Source organism: Hipposideros armiger, unplaced genomic scaffold (assembly GCF_001890085.2).
Source record: "Hipposideros armiger isolate ML-2016 unplaced genomic scaffold, ASM189008v1 scaffold_96, whole genome shotgun sequence".
NCBI lineage: Eukaryota > Metazoa > Chordata > Mammalia > Chiroptera > Hipposideridae > Hipposideros > Hipposideros armiger.
The window spans coordinates 712298-727630 of record NW_017731446.1 but is presented as its reverse complement, the minus strand read 5'-3'; the positions used below and the strand labels follow the sequence as shown (position 1 = coordinate 727630).

General features: G+C 41.4%; 1 protein-coding gene across 1 annotated transcript in view; it reads right to left on the bottom strand.

Annotated features, from left to right (window-relative positions):
• The window catches only part of MKRN2 (makorin ring finger protein 2), a 38522-nt gene that overhangs the window by 16385 nt on the left and 6804 nt on the right, over positions 1-15333 (bottom strand). The window contains exon 2 of the mRNA XM_019645993.1: positions 49-177. Coding sequence (XP_019501538.1) covers positions 49-177 — 129 coding nt within the window. The remainder of the gene's footprint in view (positions 1-48; positions 178-15333) is intronic.

Below are 15333 nucleotides of genomic sequence, written 5' to 3'. Positions count from 1 at the left end.
AATAGTATGCAACTCAGTTAACAGTGGGGGCAGGTGTGGGGTTCTTGCCTGCAGCGAGTTCCATAGGCGCAATAGCCCTTCTGATAGTATTTGCAGATGGTGGATGGCTTGCTGTTTGCCAAGTCATGTGAGAAGAGGCACTGGTTTCCTTCCCGACACACACCATGCATAAAATATCTGAAGAGACAAGCAGAGGTATAAAACTTTTAGAATCACACTTTGCTTAATAAAATCACCATATTTTTGAACCTAGCATACAAATATCTATTATGCATATATTACGTATCAAGGCTCTATTAGGCACTGGGGATTTACATATTTACTTGATTCCAAGGCAGTGATTTTAGGTGCACCACAACTAATTCAATGAGATTTGCTGGAAGAAAAATGGTCCCATAAATTTCTATTTTAAGATATATCCTCTTGATTTGAGATATGTTACATGTGTAAAATGTGAGTCTCATAATTAAGAATATATTCTCTGGGGCCGGCCGAGTGGCACGGTGGTTAAGAGCTGGCTTGGGACACCAGAGGGCCCCGGTTCGGATTCTACATATGAGGGCCAGTGACACTGCCCTCTACAGCTAAGATGCTGAACAACAGTTCAACCTGGAGCTGGGCTGCCGTGAGTCGCCGCCGGCGTAGGCTGCAGCCCCTGTGGCAGTGGGTTGCTATGGGTTACCATGTGTAGCCAGAAGCCAGCGTGAGCGGCCAGCAGCCGCAGTGAGCGGCCGTCCAAAAGCCGGCGACTGATTTGTCTCACCCGGGAAGAGTGCAATGATGGTGCCAACTTGGGCCAGTGAAGCAACGCCCTCTACAACTAGACTGAAGAACAAAAGGACAGCAATTTGTCTGTTTCCCTTCTCCCAATTCCCTAGCTGTTCCCATCCCCCAATTCCCCAATAAAAATCTTAAAAAAAAAAAAAGAGTTGGCTTGGGACACTGGCTCTGAGCAGCAGGGCCCCGGTTCGGATCCCACATGAGGGCCAGTGACGCTGCACCCTCTACAGCTAAGATGGTGAACAACAGCTCAACTTGAAGCTGGGCTGCCATGAGGCGATGGCATAGGCTGCAGTGGGCTGCCGTAAGCTACCATGAGTGGCCAGCAGCTGGCGTGAGCGGCCGACAGCCGGCGTGAGCTGCTGTAAGCCGCCGTCCAATAGCAGGCAACCGATCTGCCTCACTGGGGAAGAGCACAATGATAATACCAACATGGGTCAGTGAAGCAATGACCTCTGCAACTAGACTGAAGAACAAAAGGACAGCAACTTGTCTGTTTCTCTTCCCCGATTCCCCAACGCTGTTCCCCTCCCCCAATTTCCCAATAAAATCTTTAAAAAAAAAAAGAATATATTCTCTGAAAAACTGCTCTCTCATGGAGCTTACAGGGTATGGCTGTAATGGAGTTGCAAAGACCTGAGCCCAGGATCCAGCCCTGTCATGTATGAGCAAGTCAAAACCAACTTCCCTGGACCCCGCTACCTTTATCTATAGAATGAAAATTATACTACATACTTTCCTGGGTTGTGGTGAGGATCAAATATGAGTGTGTAGCACCAAAAGATATATATAATAATGTTCCACTGAGATGTCCAATTCTGGCCCTGAGAAATAACTTGGAGGCATTCTTATTCTGTCCAGCTCGAGTAGAAAGGCCTGGTTGAATACTCAAAGCAAACAGTAAAGAGACCACAGAGGGGCATGCCTGGGTATTAAGGGTAAACAAGTCCTAAAGTAACAAGTATTTTAGATGTATCCTAATAAAGCTTAAAAACAAGAAAAGGATCAAACTGAAATTTTGATAGGAAATAAGGAAATAACTTACTGTCAGCAAAAACACACTTTAATGCTCTTTGAAGGAAGACAATAAAATCCAAATGCTCAAAAATACAATTTTTGGCATCCAATAAAAAATTACTAGATATGGCAAGCAGGCAAACATGACCGACAACCAGGAGAAAACTTAGTCAAAAACAGGAATGACATATATGGATGCAGAAGACAAATTAAAAACAGCTATTATAAATATGTTCAATATGCTGAAATATTTAAAGGAAAACATGAATATAGAGAGAAATTAAAGATCTAAAAAGAGCCAAATGGAACTTCTAGAAATGAAAACTATAATATCTAAAATGAAAATTTTACTGTATGAGCTTAACAGTATATTAGACACTACAAAAGAAAATCTGAGGGTCTGGCCTAGTGGCGCGATGGTTAAGAACTGGCTTGGGATGCCAAAGGGCCCCGGTTCGGATCCCACATATGAGGGCCAGTGACGCTGCCCTCTACAACTAAGATGCTGAACAACAGCTCAACCTGGAGCTGGGCTGCCATGAGTCTCTGGCCACGGCGTAGGCTGCAGCCCCTGTGGCAGTGGGTTGCCATGGGCTACCGTGTGTAGCCAGCAGCCAGCGTGAGCAGCCTTCCAGAAGCCAGCGACTGATCTGCCTCGCCCGAGTAGAGCACAATGATGGTGCCAGTGAAGCAATGTCCTCCACAACTAGACTGAAGAACAAAAGGACAGCAAATTGTCTGTTCCCCTTCCCCAATTCCCCAGCGTTGTTCCCATCCCCCAATTCCCCAATTAAAAAAAAAAAGAAAAAAGAAAATCTCAGAAAACTTGAAGATGGCAATAGAAACTATCCAAACTGAAGCTCGGAGAGGGAGGGAGGGAGGGAAGAAAAGAAGAGAAGAAAAGAGAAAACAGATTTTTGCTTCTAGCTATGAATGAGTATAGAACTTGCCCTACAATGCAAAAAAACTAGAAAACGGAACAAAATTTATGAAACAGCTGTTTTCAGACACAGACAAAGGACAACATAAGATTGGTCCTTGAGAGAAGGAAAACAAAGGAGGTGAGCCCCATGTTCAGCTTGGCCTTCTGCTGCAGGCCTATTATGACCTTGGTGCAGGGAAGGGAAGCCCGAGTACGGCACAGTGGTCTTGCTGAGTTGAAGAGACAGAGACTGGAGTCCAAGAAGGCTAATGGAAGCTTTTTGAAGAGCCTATAAATAGGATTACACATACATGATTAATTGACTTCTGATACAGGTGTCAAGGTAATTCAGTGGGGGAAAAGAACAGTCTTTTTAACAAATCCTGCTGGGAGAACCATGTGTTCCCTGCCCCTCACGGCCCTGGTGGCTGTGTCACAGCTTCTCTCCTGCTGTGATCTGCACAGGAAGGACTCAGAGAGAACCAGGAAACCTAGAAATGGACTCAGTGACCTTTAAGGATATGACTGTGAACTGCACCCTGGAGGAGTGGGCTTCACTGGATCCTTCAGAGAAGGAACTCTATAGACATGTGATCCAGGAAACCTCAGGAACCTGACCTCAACTGGAAAAAAAAAAAAAGGGAAGATCATGACAATGAAGATCAGTACAAAAAGCAGAAAGAGAAAACTAAGAAGTCATATGGAAGAGAGATGATGTGAGAGGAAAGTGGGTAGTCAATGTGAAGAAAACTTCAGCCTTATTCCAAATCTCAATCTGAACAAGAATAAAACTCTTCTGGAGTGAAGCCATGGGAATATATTGTGTGTGGAAATGTCTTTATGCATCATTCATCGTGTAATATGCACATCAGATGTCAAACTGGGCACAAGCCATACGAATATCTGAATTATGGAGAGAAGCCACATAAGTGTAATGTACGTGGGAGAGCCTTCAGTTACCCCGTGTTTTGAGAAACATTAAAAGAAATCACAATGGTAAGAAAATCTATAAATGTAAGGAATGTGGGAAAACCTTTAATTCTTCAACTTCACCTCAAATACATGAGAGAGCCCACACTGAAGAGAAACTCTATCAATGTAAATAATGTGGGAAAGCCTATGGATATCATCAAACTTTTCAAACACATGAAAGGACTCACATAGGAAAGAAACCCTATGAATGTAAAAAAAAAAAAAGTAGTAAAGCTTTCAGTTGTCTCAGTTCTTTGAGTACATGAAAGGACTCACAGGGTAGTGAAACATTATAAATGTAAACAATATGGTAAAGCCTACATATATCACAGTGCCTTATAAACATACCAAAGGACTCACAAAGGTAAGAAACCCTATGAATGTAAGCAATGTGGAAAAACTTTCAGTTCTTATCTAGGTTTCCAAACACATGAAAGAAGTCTCTGGAGAGAAGCCCTATAATGTAAAAAATGTGAGAAAGCCTTCAGATGTCATTAAACTTTTCAAAGACATGAAAGAAATCACATTGGGGAGAAATCCTATGAATATAAGGAATATGGGATAGCCTACAGATATTACAGTACCTTATAAAGACACAAAAGGACTCACACTGGAGAGTAACCCTATGAATGTAAGCAAATGTTGTGCTTCTCTTCATTAAATAAAAATAAAACAAAACATACCAGACCCAGTATCTATATGGAAAAAAAATGAAACTCAAATACTACTCATATGTGTCTGCTGATGTGATCCAATATGAATGAAGCATACAGCATAACCTGTGATGTCATACACGTCATTAAATTGAATCCAATAAAACTCCAGATCTAACTCCCAGTTTATAGGACATACAAGGAATTGGGAGCATGAGGAAGCAATCAGATAAACATAAAGAGGAGGCAGTATGTGGGCCAGGTCTCCTCAATAAATGTCATGAATAAGGGGGGGGGGGTCAGCTGAGTTTGGAAAAGTTTGGTGGTTTCTTAAAAACTTAAACATAGGGCCGGCCGAGTAAGTGGCGCGATGGTTAAGAACTGGCTTAGGACGCCAGAGGGCCCCGATTCAGATCCCACAAATGAGGGCCAGTGACACTGCCCTCTATAGCTAAGATGCTGAACAACAGCTCGACCTGGAGCTGGGCTGCCATGAGTCGCCGGTGACGGCGTAGGCTGAAGCCCCTGTGGCAGTGGATTGCCATGGGCTACCGTGAGCGGCCGGCAGCCGCAGTGAGCGNACTGATCTGCCTCATCCGGGAAGAGCGCAATGATGGTGCCAACTTGGGCCAGTGAAGCAACGTCCTCCACAACTAGACTGAAGAACAAAATGACAACAACTTGTCTGTTTCCCTTCTCCCAATTCCCCAGCGCTGTTCCCATCCCAATTCCCCAATAAAAAATCTTTAAAAACAAACAAACAAACAAACAAAAAACTTAAACATAAATTTACTGTTTGACTCAACAATTCCACTCCTAGGTCTTTACCCAAGAAAAGTGAAAACATGCTCACACAAATAGTTGTACATGGAATGTTCACAGCAGCATTATTCATAATAGCCCCAAAGTGGAAACTTTTACACTTCCATCAACTGGTGAATGGATAAACAAAATGTAATATATCTATTGGGTTTTCAGAAAAGTCACGATGTATTTTTTCTATGTTTTTCGTTGCAAAAATGTGTCATGACTTTTCCAACAACCCAATATACAATGGGATATTATTTGGCAATAAAAAGGAACAAAGTAATAGAATATGCTACAACACAGATGGACCTCAAATACATTAGGATCAGTGAAATAAGCCAGACACAAAAGACATGTTACATGATTCCATTTATATATGTAATGTCGAAAAAAAAAAAAAGGGCAAATCTACAAGAACAGAAAGTAGCTAAGTGGTTGCCTATGGGTGAAAGAGGGGGTAATAGGGAGTGTGACTACAAATGGGTACAAGAGGTCTTTTGGAGGTATAAAAATGTTCTAAAATTGTTGTGATAGTTGTACAACTCTGTAAATTTAAAAAAATCTTTGAGTTGTGAATGGGTGAATTTTATGGTATGTATATTATATTTCAATAAAGTTGTTAAAAAAATAAATTTAAAAAAGAAGGGAGCTGAGCTGGCCAAGTGGCGCGTTAGTTAAGAGTTGGCTTGGGACACCAGCTCTGAGCAGCAGGGCCCCGGTTCAGATCCTACATGAAAGCCAGTGACACTGTGCCCTCTACAGCTAAGATGGTGAACAATAGCTCGACCTGGAGCTGGGCTGCTGTGAGTTGCTGGCGACGGCGTAGGCTGCAGTAGGGCTGGCTGGCAGCTGGCATGCGCTTCCGTGAGCTGCAGTAAGCAGCCGTCCAATGGCCAGCAAGTGACTGCCTGACCCGGGAAGAACGCAATGATGGCACCAACATGGGCCAGTGAAGCAACGTCCTCCACAACTAGACTGAAGAACAAAAAGGACAGCAGCTTGTCTGTTCCCCTTCCCTGATTCCCCAATAAAGTCTTTAAATAAAGAAAAATAAATAAATAAAAAAGAAGGGAGGTGTATTAGGTTAGTAGATAGTACATAACGTACAGAGTAACCAAATGTAATATTTAGTCCTGGATTAGATTCTGGTTTGCACAAACCAGATGTAAAAGACATTTTTGGAAGAAATTGGAAAATTTGAATACAGACTATGTATTAGATAAAATGAAAATTTACTGACATGGAAAGTTGAAGATTATTAACTGAAAAAAACCAGGTTATAAAACAGCTTATATAATAAAATAGTGCAGCTGCTATGAAAAACAGTATAGCAGTTCCTTTAAAAATTAAAAATAGAATTACCATATGGTCCAGCAATTTCACTTTTGGGTACATAGACAAAAGAACTGAAAACAAGAATGCAAGTATTTGTACATCCATGTTCCATAGCAGCATTATTCACAGTAGACAAAGAGTGGGAACAACCCAAATGTTCATACACAGATTAATGAATAGACAAAATGTCGTCTATCCATACAATGAAATATTATTCCTCTTTGAAAAGGAAGGAAATTCTGATACCTGCTACACATGGATGAACCTTGAGCATATTATGCTACGTGAAATAAGTCAGTCACAAAAAGACAAACATTGTATGATTCCAGTTATATGAGGTCCCTAAAGTCCTCAAATCATAGGGACAGAAAGTAGGATGGTGGTCGCCCAGGGATGGTGGGAGGGGGAATGGGGAGTTAATGTTCCCATTGTTTAATGGGAACAGAGTTTCAGTTTGGGAAGATGAAAAAGTTCTGGAGATGGATGGTGGTGATGATTGCACAACTGTGTGAATGTGCTTAATGCTACTGAACTGTACACTTAAAAAATGGTTAAGATGGTAAATGTGTATGTTATGTATATTTTACAACTAAAAATTTTTTTAAAAAGCACATACAATATGCTCTCATTTTGATAAAAATTAAAGATATATATAAACATACATATATGCATTAAAAAATCTGGAAATATATATAATAGCATATTAACAATGGCAATCCTTGATGGTAAGGTTTATGGTATTTTCATTTTATTTTTGCTGTCTGTACTTTCGAACACTTCGACCATGACCTATACTAATTTTGTAATAATAAGTGGTTGTTTTAGTTTTAAGAAATTATAGGGAGCATTTTCTCAATCTGTTGAGATTTTGCTTCCCAGCAATTGTCAGTGTGTCTCAAATAAACTCTTATAAGCTTTCTCTTAGGCTGGATGGTTTTTTGTTGATATTACTTGGAACAGTCGGCAGGATTCCAAAGAAGCCCACCCAGGATCATCATGTGGACCTGGTTTTGGTGCTAGGTACTAGCAGGGGCCCATTGTGCCCCACAGGCTCCCTGCTTCGCATTGGGTGAACTTTGGAATGACTTACAGGAAGCCCTTATTGATAATGAGGACTCTTATCTTAAAGATGAACAGGGACATTACCAAGCTGGATATGCAATAACTTCCATGTTCCAGAAGTTAGCTGCAGAAAACGAAAAGAAAACATGGCAACAAAAAAGGAGAACCTTTGACCCAAAAAGATATAGCTTAGAACTAATCAGAAACCAATCTTACCTATAGGGGCTCAATTACCTGTACTTTAACATGTACATGAGCTAACGCAGTGGGATCTTGGAAAGATGATATCATGGAGTAAAGAATATTATTGGAAACCTTCTCCTACTGTAGCTCACAAAGTGCACAGCAGATGTTCTATCTGTCCAAAATATAATCCTGGAAAATCACTTCATAGGTCCCAAGGACATTTCCCACTGCCTTTAAGGTCCATCTGAGGTATGGTAATTGGATTTTATCCAAATGCCACCATCTCAAGGATACAAATATGTGTTAATCATGATTTGTATATTGTCTCACTGGGTTGAGACATTCCCTTGCAGGAGAGCAACAGCCTTAATGGTAGGTTAAATTATTAAAAAAATAAAAATAAAAAATCCCCAATTGGAGAATTTCCTGTGTTACATAGTGACTGAGGGACTCATTTCACTGGGCCAATAATGCAATCTATTTGTAATATCTGGCCGATTTTACAGCATTTTCATTGTGCTTATCACCCCAGTCCTCTGGATTGGTGGAATGTACAAAACTCAACTAGGTAAATTTTCAGGTGCTTTTAATCTCCCTTGGCCAGAAGTTCTCCTTATATTGCTTCTCAACCTGAGATATATACTCCTTTTGGTAAACACAGCCTTTCTCCTCATTAGTCATTGTTTACCCCATGCGAAGGGACATATGAACCAACCTTACTAAAAGGAAGCATTCTACATTATTATCAAGGACTTACCAATTAGCTTAAAGAAATTAATAAATTAGTAACTGATTCACTTCAATGTGCTCCCGGGAAACGAAGACTTCAAAGACCACCACTCACAACAAGGAAATTTTGTCTGTTGGACAAGACATCAATTAAAGACTCCAACCTCGTTGGAAGGGACTTATCAGTGGATATCAAAGACTCCTCAAGGATGAGAAGCCACCGACATCAGGGGTAGACAGCTATCCCAAGACATGGAGAAGGCCTACATACCTACATTATTGATATTGAACTTAAAAAAACAACCATTTGTTTGATTGTCTTTACCTGCCTGATAATAATATTAATCATAATGATAGTTATACTTGTTCCTTAGGCTTTTCTCAAACTCTGTACTTAAATAGCCCAACTGTTATTAATTGCTAAAGGTATATAAGTTAACTTTTATATTATCAATAATACTATTTTTATGGTTTTGAAATTTAGAAGGAACGTTATTGTAGAAGGAAGAAAAGAGATGTGTGTGTGTGTGTATTTTTGAGAGAAGTTCAAAGGAAGTAATTTGTCTAGTAAGTTGATTATTTCTGGATGAGAAAAAGGAGACAAACTGAGAAGGACAAGTGAAGTTGTAGAAGATTAATGGAAAAAAATATCAAGAAAGGAATTTTATATCTAAATATTAGAACCCAATTATGCTTACCCCCTAACTCAACAAAGACTACTAACTTTATTAATTCATATAGAAGCAGCAGTGGACACATTAAAAAAATGGCCCACTATAATGGCTGCTGAAGCACAAAAAAATTATTTATGAAACTCTTACTGTCCTTGTGGCCTCTAGAAATTTTTAGATGGTAATTATAATTTACATCATTGTGTTCTTACAGCCTTGACCCCTATTAAAAACTTAAAATTACAGTTCCCAGTTATACAACTAGCAGAAATCAGATTAACAATGAATGACACTTGAGTGCTTCCCATGGAAAGTAGATAGGCCATATTAAAATAACACCACCACCTCCATCAGTAAATGGGAATCCATCTCATGGTTAGATTTTGAAGAGGTATATGGTGTGCCCTCAAACTCTAAGTAAATGTACTAGATGCAAAATACAGAAAAGTAAGACAGACAGCAAAACTTGGATCATGATAGCTTACAGGTTAGAAATGATCATGTTTTTTTTTTTTTTACTTAGTGAGGGCCCATAAGACCTCACTGCCTCCCATTTACCCGCCTTTCCTTGAGGCAAAAAAATTGGCCTCAACTGCCATCAAAGTTATGGTCTTGCCCCATCCCCAACGGCCCACCATTTTAGCAAGACAAATGATGACACTAAGACTTCCTAGGAATGAGCCTTTCTAGCACTGTGGGGCCACATTATCCATCCAAAAGGTGGGTCATCAATGCATCCTTTGGATTGATTTATGACCCAAAGGGGGAAGTGTCAACGGAAAAAGGGCCACATACTAAACCTGACAAGCTCAGAGGAGGTCAGCATGACAGGCCCTACAAACTCAGAGACTAAAATTAACCACATAGGATGGTCTGAACATAAAAATTCCTAACTAAAAGCAGGTCATGGCAGGTAGTCACATCCTTGGCCTGTAGCTTCCTTGACAAAGGTCAATCTTGACCTTGAGTGTGCCTGTCTATTGTCTTTTTGCGTCTAAGGTAACATACCCTTGGAAAGTCCCTTTTTCCGGACCCCACAAGGCACAACCTGCCACACCATAGCAGGAAACTACAGAATCCCTCATTGTTGCTCTTGTCTCTTGATTACCATCTCTATGTGCTGTAAAATGCTATTAACTACCCTGTACTCACCAATGTAAAAGAAGAACTTGTCTCTCCAATTTACTTTTTATCCAATTGCAGATATTTCCCCACTTTGCCTTCTCCAACCCCCTGAATCTACCACCAATGGATTTCATGTAAGCCTCCTTCTTTAATTCTAATGTATAAAATAAGTTGCAAAACTGCCATTTCCCAAGGCATTTTCTCAATCTGTTGAGATTTTTGCTTCCCAGCAATTGTCTTCAGTTTAGCTCAGATAAACTCTTACAAGCTTCTTAAAAAATATATAAATACTATCCAACACTGGCGAGGGTATGGTTAAAAAAATACATAAAAAGCTCAGTACAGTACCTGTAACATAGTAGGTACTCTCAAAAGTTCAGCTCTTAAGTCTAGTAAAGAACACTGACAAACTGACAAGAGTGGCCTGTGTCTTATCACAATGTATGCAGAGTGCTGAGGGGCTCAGGGAGGACAATAGGAGGTAATGTAAGTCTCCTTGGAGGTGTGCCCAAGCAGAGTCTGCAAAATGGGGTGGGGGGAACAGTGGGTAAGAGGAATATGTGCCAGAAGAGAGGACAGCAAGAAAAAAGGCATAGAAGGGAGATGCAGTGAGGGGGTGAGGGAAGCCTGCTGAGTGACCAGACTGGAGTATCATTACCCTAATTGTGCTCCAAGACACCCTGGTGTCAGCTGAAATACTGATGAGTGCATCTCAAAATAAGGAATAAAGGGCTCACAGTCAAGTCAGCTTAGCAAACCATGAGTCTGGTCTTTCTCAGAGGTTTACAACAGATAGTAGCAGAAGAAAGGCTCTGAGCATCCTGTCATAAAGAAAACTGTTTACTCTTATTAAACACACCCTTCCCTGACCTTTTTCAGAAAAAGCCACTTGAGCTGCAGGGTGGGAGACAAACTGGACAGGGCTGAATGTGTACGTGAGGAGCCTCGTCAGAGGTTGCTTTGTTAAGGAGATTCATCTATGAACCATGTTGTAACTTATTTAGAAAGATATGGAAAATTTCAAACATATACAAACAGAATGGTACAATGAACTCTCAAGATAGACCAGTAACAGCTTTCACATTATCAATTTACAACCAATCTGGTCTGAACCCTTTCCCCATTTCCTGTATGATTTACACAATTTATCCTTTTTAAAGACAGATAACTCACATACACCTTGAATGAAGAATTTTGCACAAGAACTCCCCCCACCCCAACAAGTACATTAAGAGAAATACAAAATGAAAAAAAATACAAAAGATCTAATAAACAGTACTATCAATATTGTCTAGCACTTTCACTTCTTTATCTCATTTAATCCTAACAATACTATGAGGAGTATTATTACTACACCCATGAAACAAATAGAAAAGTTGAGGTTCGGAGAGGTGTGATGACTTATAGATCTAACTCCTAGGTAGGGGACCCCAGCTCTGGTTTTCTCAGATAGCCCTGACCTTTCCCACTCCAAATGACTTCACTGTCACTCTGCCTTTGTCCATACGGTGGCCCCCATGTAAAACACTGTATCCCATCTTTTACTGCACTGAACTGTCATAATGCACCTTCTTTCATGAGTGGGTCCTGACTGGTCCAAGAAGCCTTTTCACCCCTCCAGCTCACAGTGCGATGTACCCCCTCCAACCCCACAGACTCACTGGTGGCAGCCACATACTATGGTACTTCCCAATCTGGGGCGCCTGACCCAAGAGAGCTAGTGCTCATATACATAGAGTTGGGATCATCTGGTCTCTAATGAAAAATAACTGGGAATAACTTAAGGAAGGCACATCTGGAACACTAAATGCCACTGAATGTAGAAAGCCTAAACCTAACCAATCATATGATTCTGTCTGGAACTGAAAAAAGGCTTGACAATAGAAGGCAGGGAATGGCCTCGAAGTTAGGTCAGGAAGGCCCAAGAGGCCCAGACTGCCCTTTCCAGAGAAAAGGTACTAGGGAACACAAGTGACAATTCATGCTGCATATCGGCCCCCTAAGATGGGCCTGGGAGGCTGCCTCAGCTGTAAGTCATAAAATTTGAAGACCTTCCATCCCTCCTTGCTCACGAAGCATACTTCTAACTTTTTTCACCTGTTCATCTCCCCCAAAGCAGGGGAAGTGTTGACCAGGCCCACCTGACAGTTTCTTTTCTCACAGGAAAACGATAAAAGGGTATTCTAGTTTTGATGTCAGTCTCTCCTGAGTTTGGATAGCATGAGCCACCTCTAAGCACACCAACATAACTAAATTTCTGAGTCTACAAAGATCAGAACTGGATCCTGTGACTTAGGTGACTATATCGAGGTGCTGCCTGATAGTTTTTTCTAGGAAATCAGTTAGGCTTTTCTCAGGTAACACCTCCTTGGGGGTCTTCCTCTAGATCAGAGACTGTATGGTAACTTGCTATGTCTGCTGTAGGTGAAAGAAGAAAGGAAGATGGAAAGAAGGCAACGGCACAGAACCTGACAAATTCAGGGGTATTCTTTGATAGACACTTAAGAGTCTGGTCAAGATGGCGGAATAGGTAAATGCTGTGCTCACCTCCTTCCATGACCACATCAAATTACAACTACATTATGGAACAACCATCACTGAGAACCACCTAAGGTCCTAGAACTAAGGATATAAAGAAGATACAATGAGACTGGTAGGAGGGGTGGAGATGTGGAACAGGCAGGCCCCACACCCACGATGTAACGGTTAAGAAATGGGAGGGAGATCTTGGCTGCAGAAGTCTCCCGAGGAGTGAGGGGTCCCAGCCCTACAATGACTTGCTTGCTCACAAAACTCTCTCACTCTAAGTCCCAGCACAAGGTCAGCAGCTCAAAAAGCACTAGGGACATACAGAAGGAACTAAACCCCTGATTACTAGGTCGTCGGGAAAGTCATGACGTGGTTTTCCATGTTTTTCAATGCAAAAATGTGTCATGATTTTCTCGGTGACCCAATAGCTTCAGGGCAAGGGCTGGAGGAGCAGGGGTCAGGGCAGCTCTCTCTGGGGATAGAAGCACTGGCAGGTGCCACTGCTCCTTAGTTGAGATTTCCCCTCACCCAGTTGGTTTGGCACAGGCGGGCCAAATCTGTGCTTTCCACGAACCTGGCTAACATTGTTCATCCTGCCCTGGTGGTTGGCTCCCTGTGACCCCACCCAATTCACATACCCAACCTGATCCACTTCCAGAAGCTTTTCCACACAAGCAGTCTGCCTTAGCTTGCACTGTGGAGTTTCCTAGTTTCTCTCAAAGATCCACAACCTCCAAACAAGCAATGGTTGGCCTTGGCGTGCCCTGTACCTCTTGCTAAGCAGTACCAAGCCTGGAACAAGTGGCGACTGGTCTCAATTTGCATCGTAACTCCCATCAGGTGGCCCTAAGCCTGGCATAAGCAGCAGCCAGTACTGGCTTGGAACATAGCTGCAACTAAGCGGCCACAGGCCCAGCACAAGTGGCAACCAATCACAGATCACTCTGTAGCTCCTACTTGGTGGACCCAAGCCCAACACAAGTGGTGGCTGACCGTGGCCTGCACTGGAGTCCCTCCCAAGAGGCTTCAGAACCAACATACCATCAGTGGCCACCTTCAGACCACACCAGAGCACCACTCAACCAGTTCCATAAATGAGACACCTGAAGGGAGCTTGCTAAAGTGACTTCTGCTCTGTGAGATCAGACCCTGCACAACAGTTCGTCTGCTGTAGTCACGGCCAGCCCTCATAGCCAGTCAGCTTGAGGGTCAACCCCACTCACAGATGTGCCAACAGTAATCAAGGCTCAACTACAAGAGGAGGGCACATACAACCCACACAAGGGACACGCCTGGAGCAGCAGGCTCAGGTGACCGGGGAGATTGTGCCACTGTGTTCCACAGGACACCTACTATATAATGCCACTCTGCCAAGACTGGGAGATGTAACAGATCTAGTACATAGAAACAAACACAAGGAGTCGGTCAAGATGAGGAGATAAAGAAACGTGTCCCAAATTAAAGAATAGGACAAAACTCCAGAAAAAGAACTAAACAAAATGAAGACAAGCAATCTACCAGATACAGAGTTCAAAATACTGGTTATAAGGATGCTGAATGAACTTAGGGGAAGAAAGATGAACTCAGTGAGACCTTCAACAAAGAGCTATAAAACATAACAAAGAGCTATAAAACATAAAAAATGAGATGAAAAACATAAAAAAGAACCACTCGGAAATGAAGAATAACTAAATGAAGACTACATTAGAGGGAATCAACAGCAGATTAGATGAAGCAGAGGATTGAATCAGCAATCTAGAAGACATGGTAGCAGAAAACACCAAATTGGAACAGCAAAAAGAAAAAGAGAACTTAAAAAACAAAAAAAATGAGGACAGTTTAAGGGACCTCTGGGACAATATCAAGCATAACAACATTCACATCATAGGGGTACCAGAAGGAAAAGACAGAGCGTAAGAGATTAAAAAGCTATTTGAAGAAATAATGACTGAAAACTTCCCTAACCTGGTGAAGGAAACAGATATACAAGTCCAGGAAGTTCATCACCCAATCAAGATGAACCTAAAGAGGCCCACACCAAGATACATAATTAAAATACCCAAGGTTAAAAACAAAGAGAGAATCGTAAAAGTAGCAAGAGAAAAACAGTTAGTTAGATACAAGGGAGCTCCCAAAAAACTGTCAGCTGATTTCTCAACAGAAACTTTGCAGGCCCAAAGGAATAGGCAAGAGCAAAGACCTACACATCAGGAGGTAAAAGAGTTCACAACCACTAAACCAGTAATCACAAGAAATGTTAAAGGTACTTCTTTAGGAAGATAAAAAATATGAATAAGAAAATACAGGAAAAAAATACTCACTGACAAAGGTAAACACTTAAAATCAATGGATCGACCATGTATAAAGCTAGTATAAAGGTTAAACAGCAAAAGTAGGAAGATCATGTGTAATTACTACAATAAATTCAGGAATACATATGAATACACATGAGCAAAAGTAAAAAATGAAAAAACACAAATATGGAGGGGGTGAATAAAAAGTGTAGTGATTTTAGAATGTGTTTGAACTTCAGCAACCATCTACT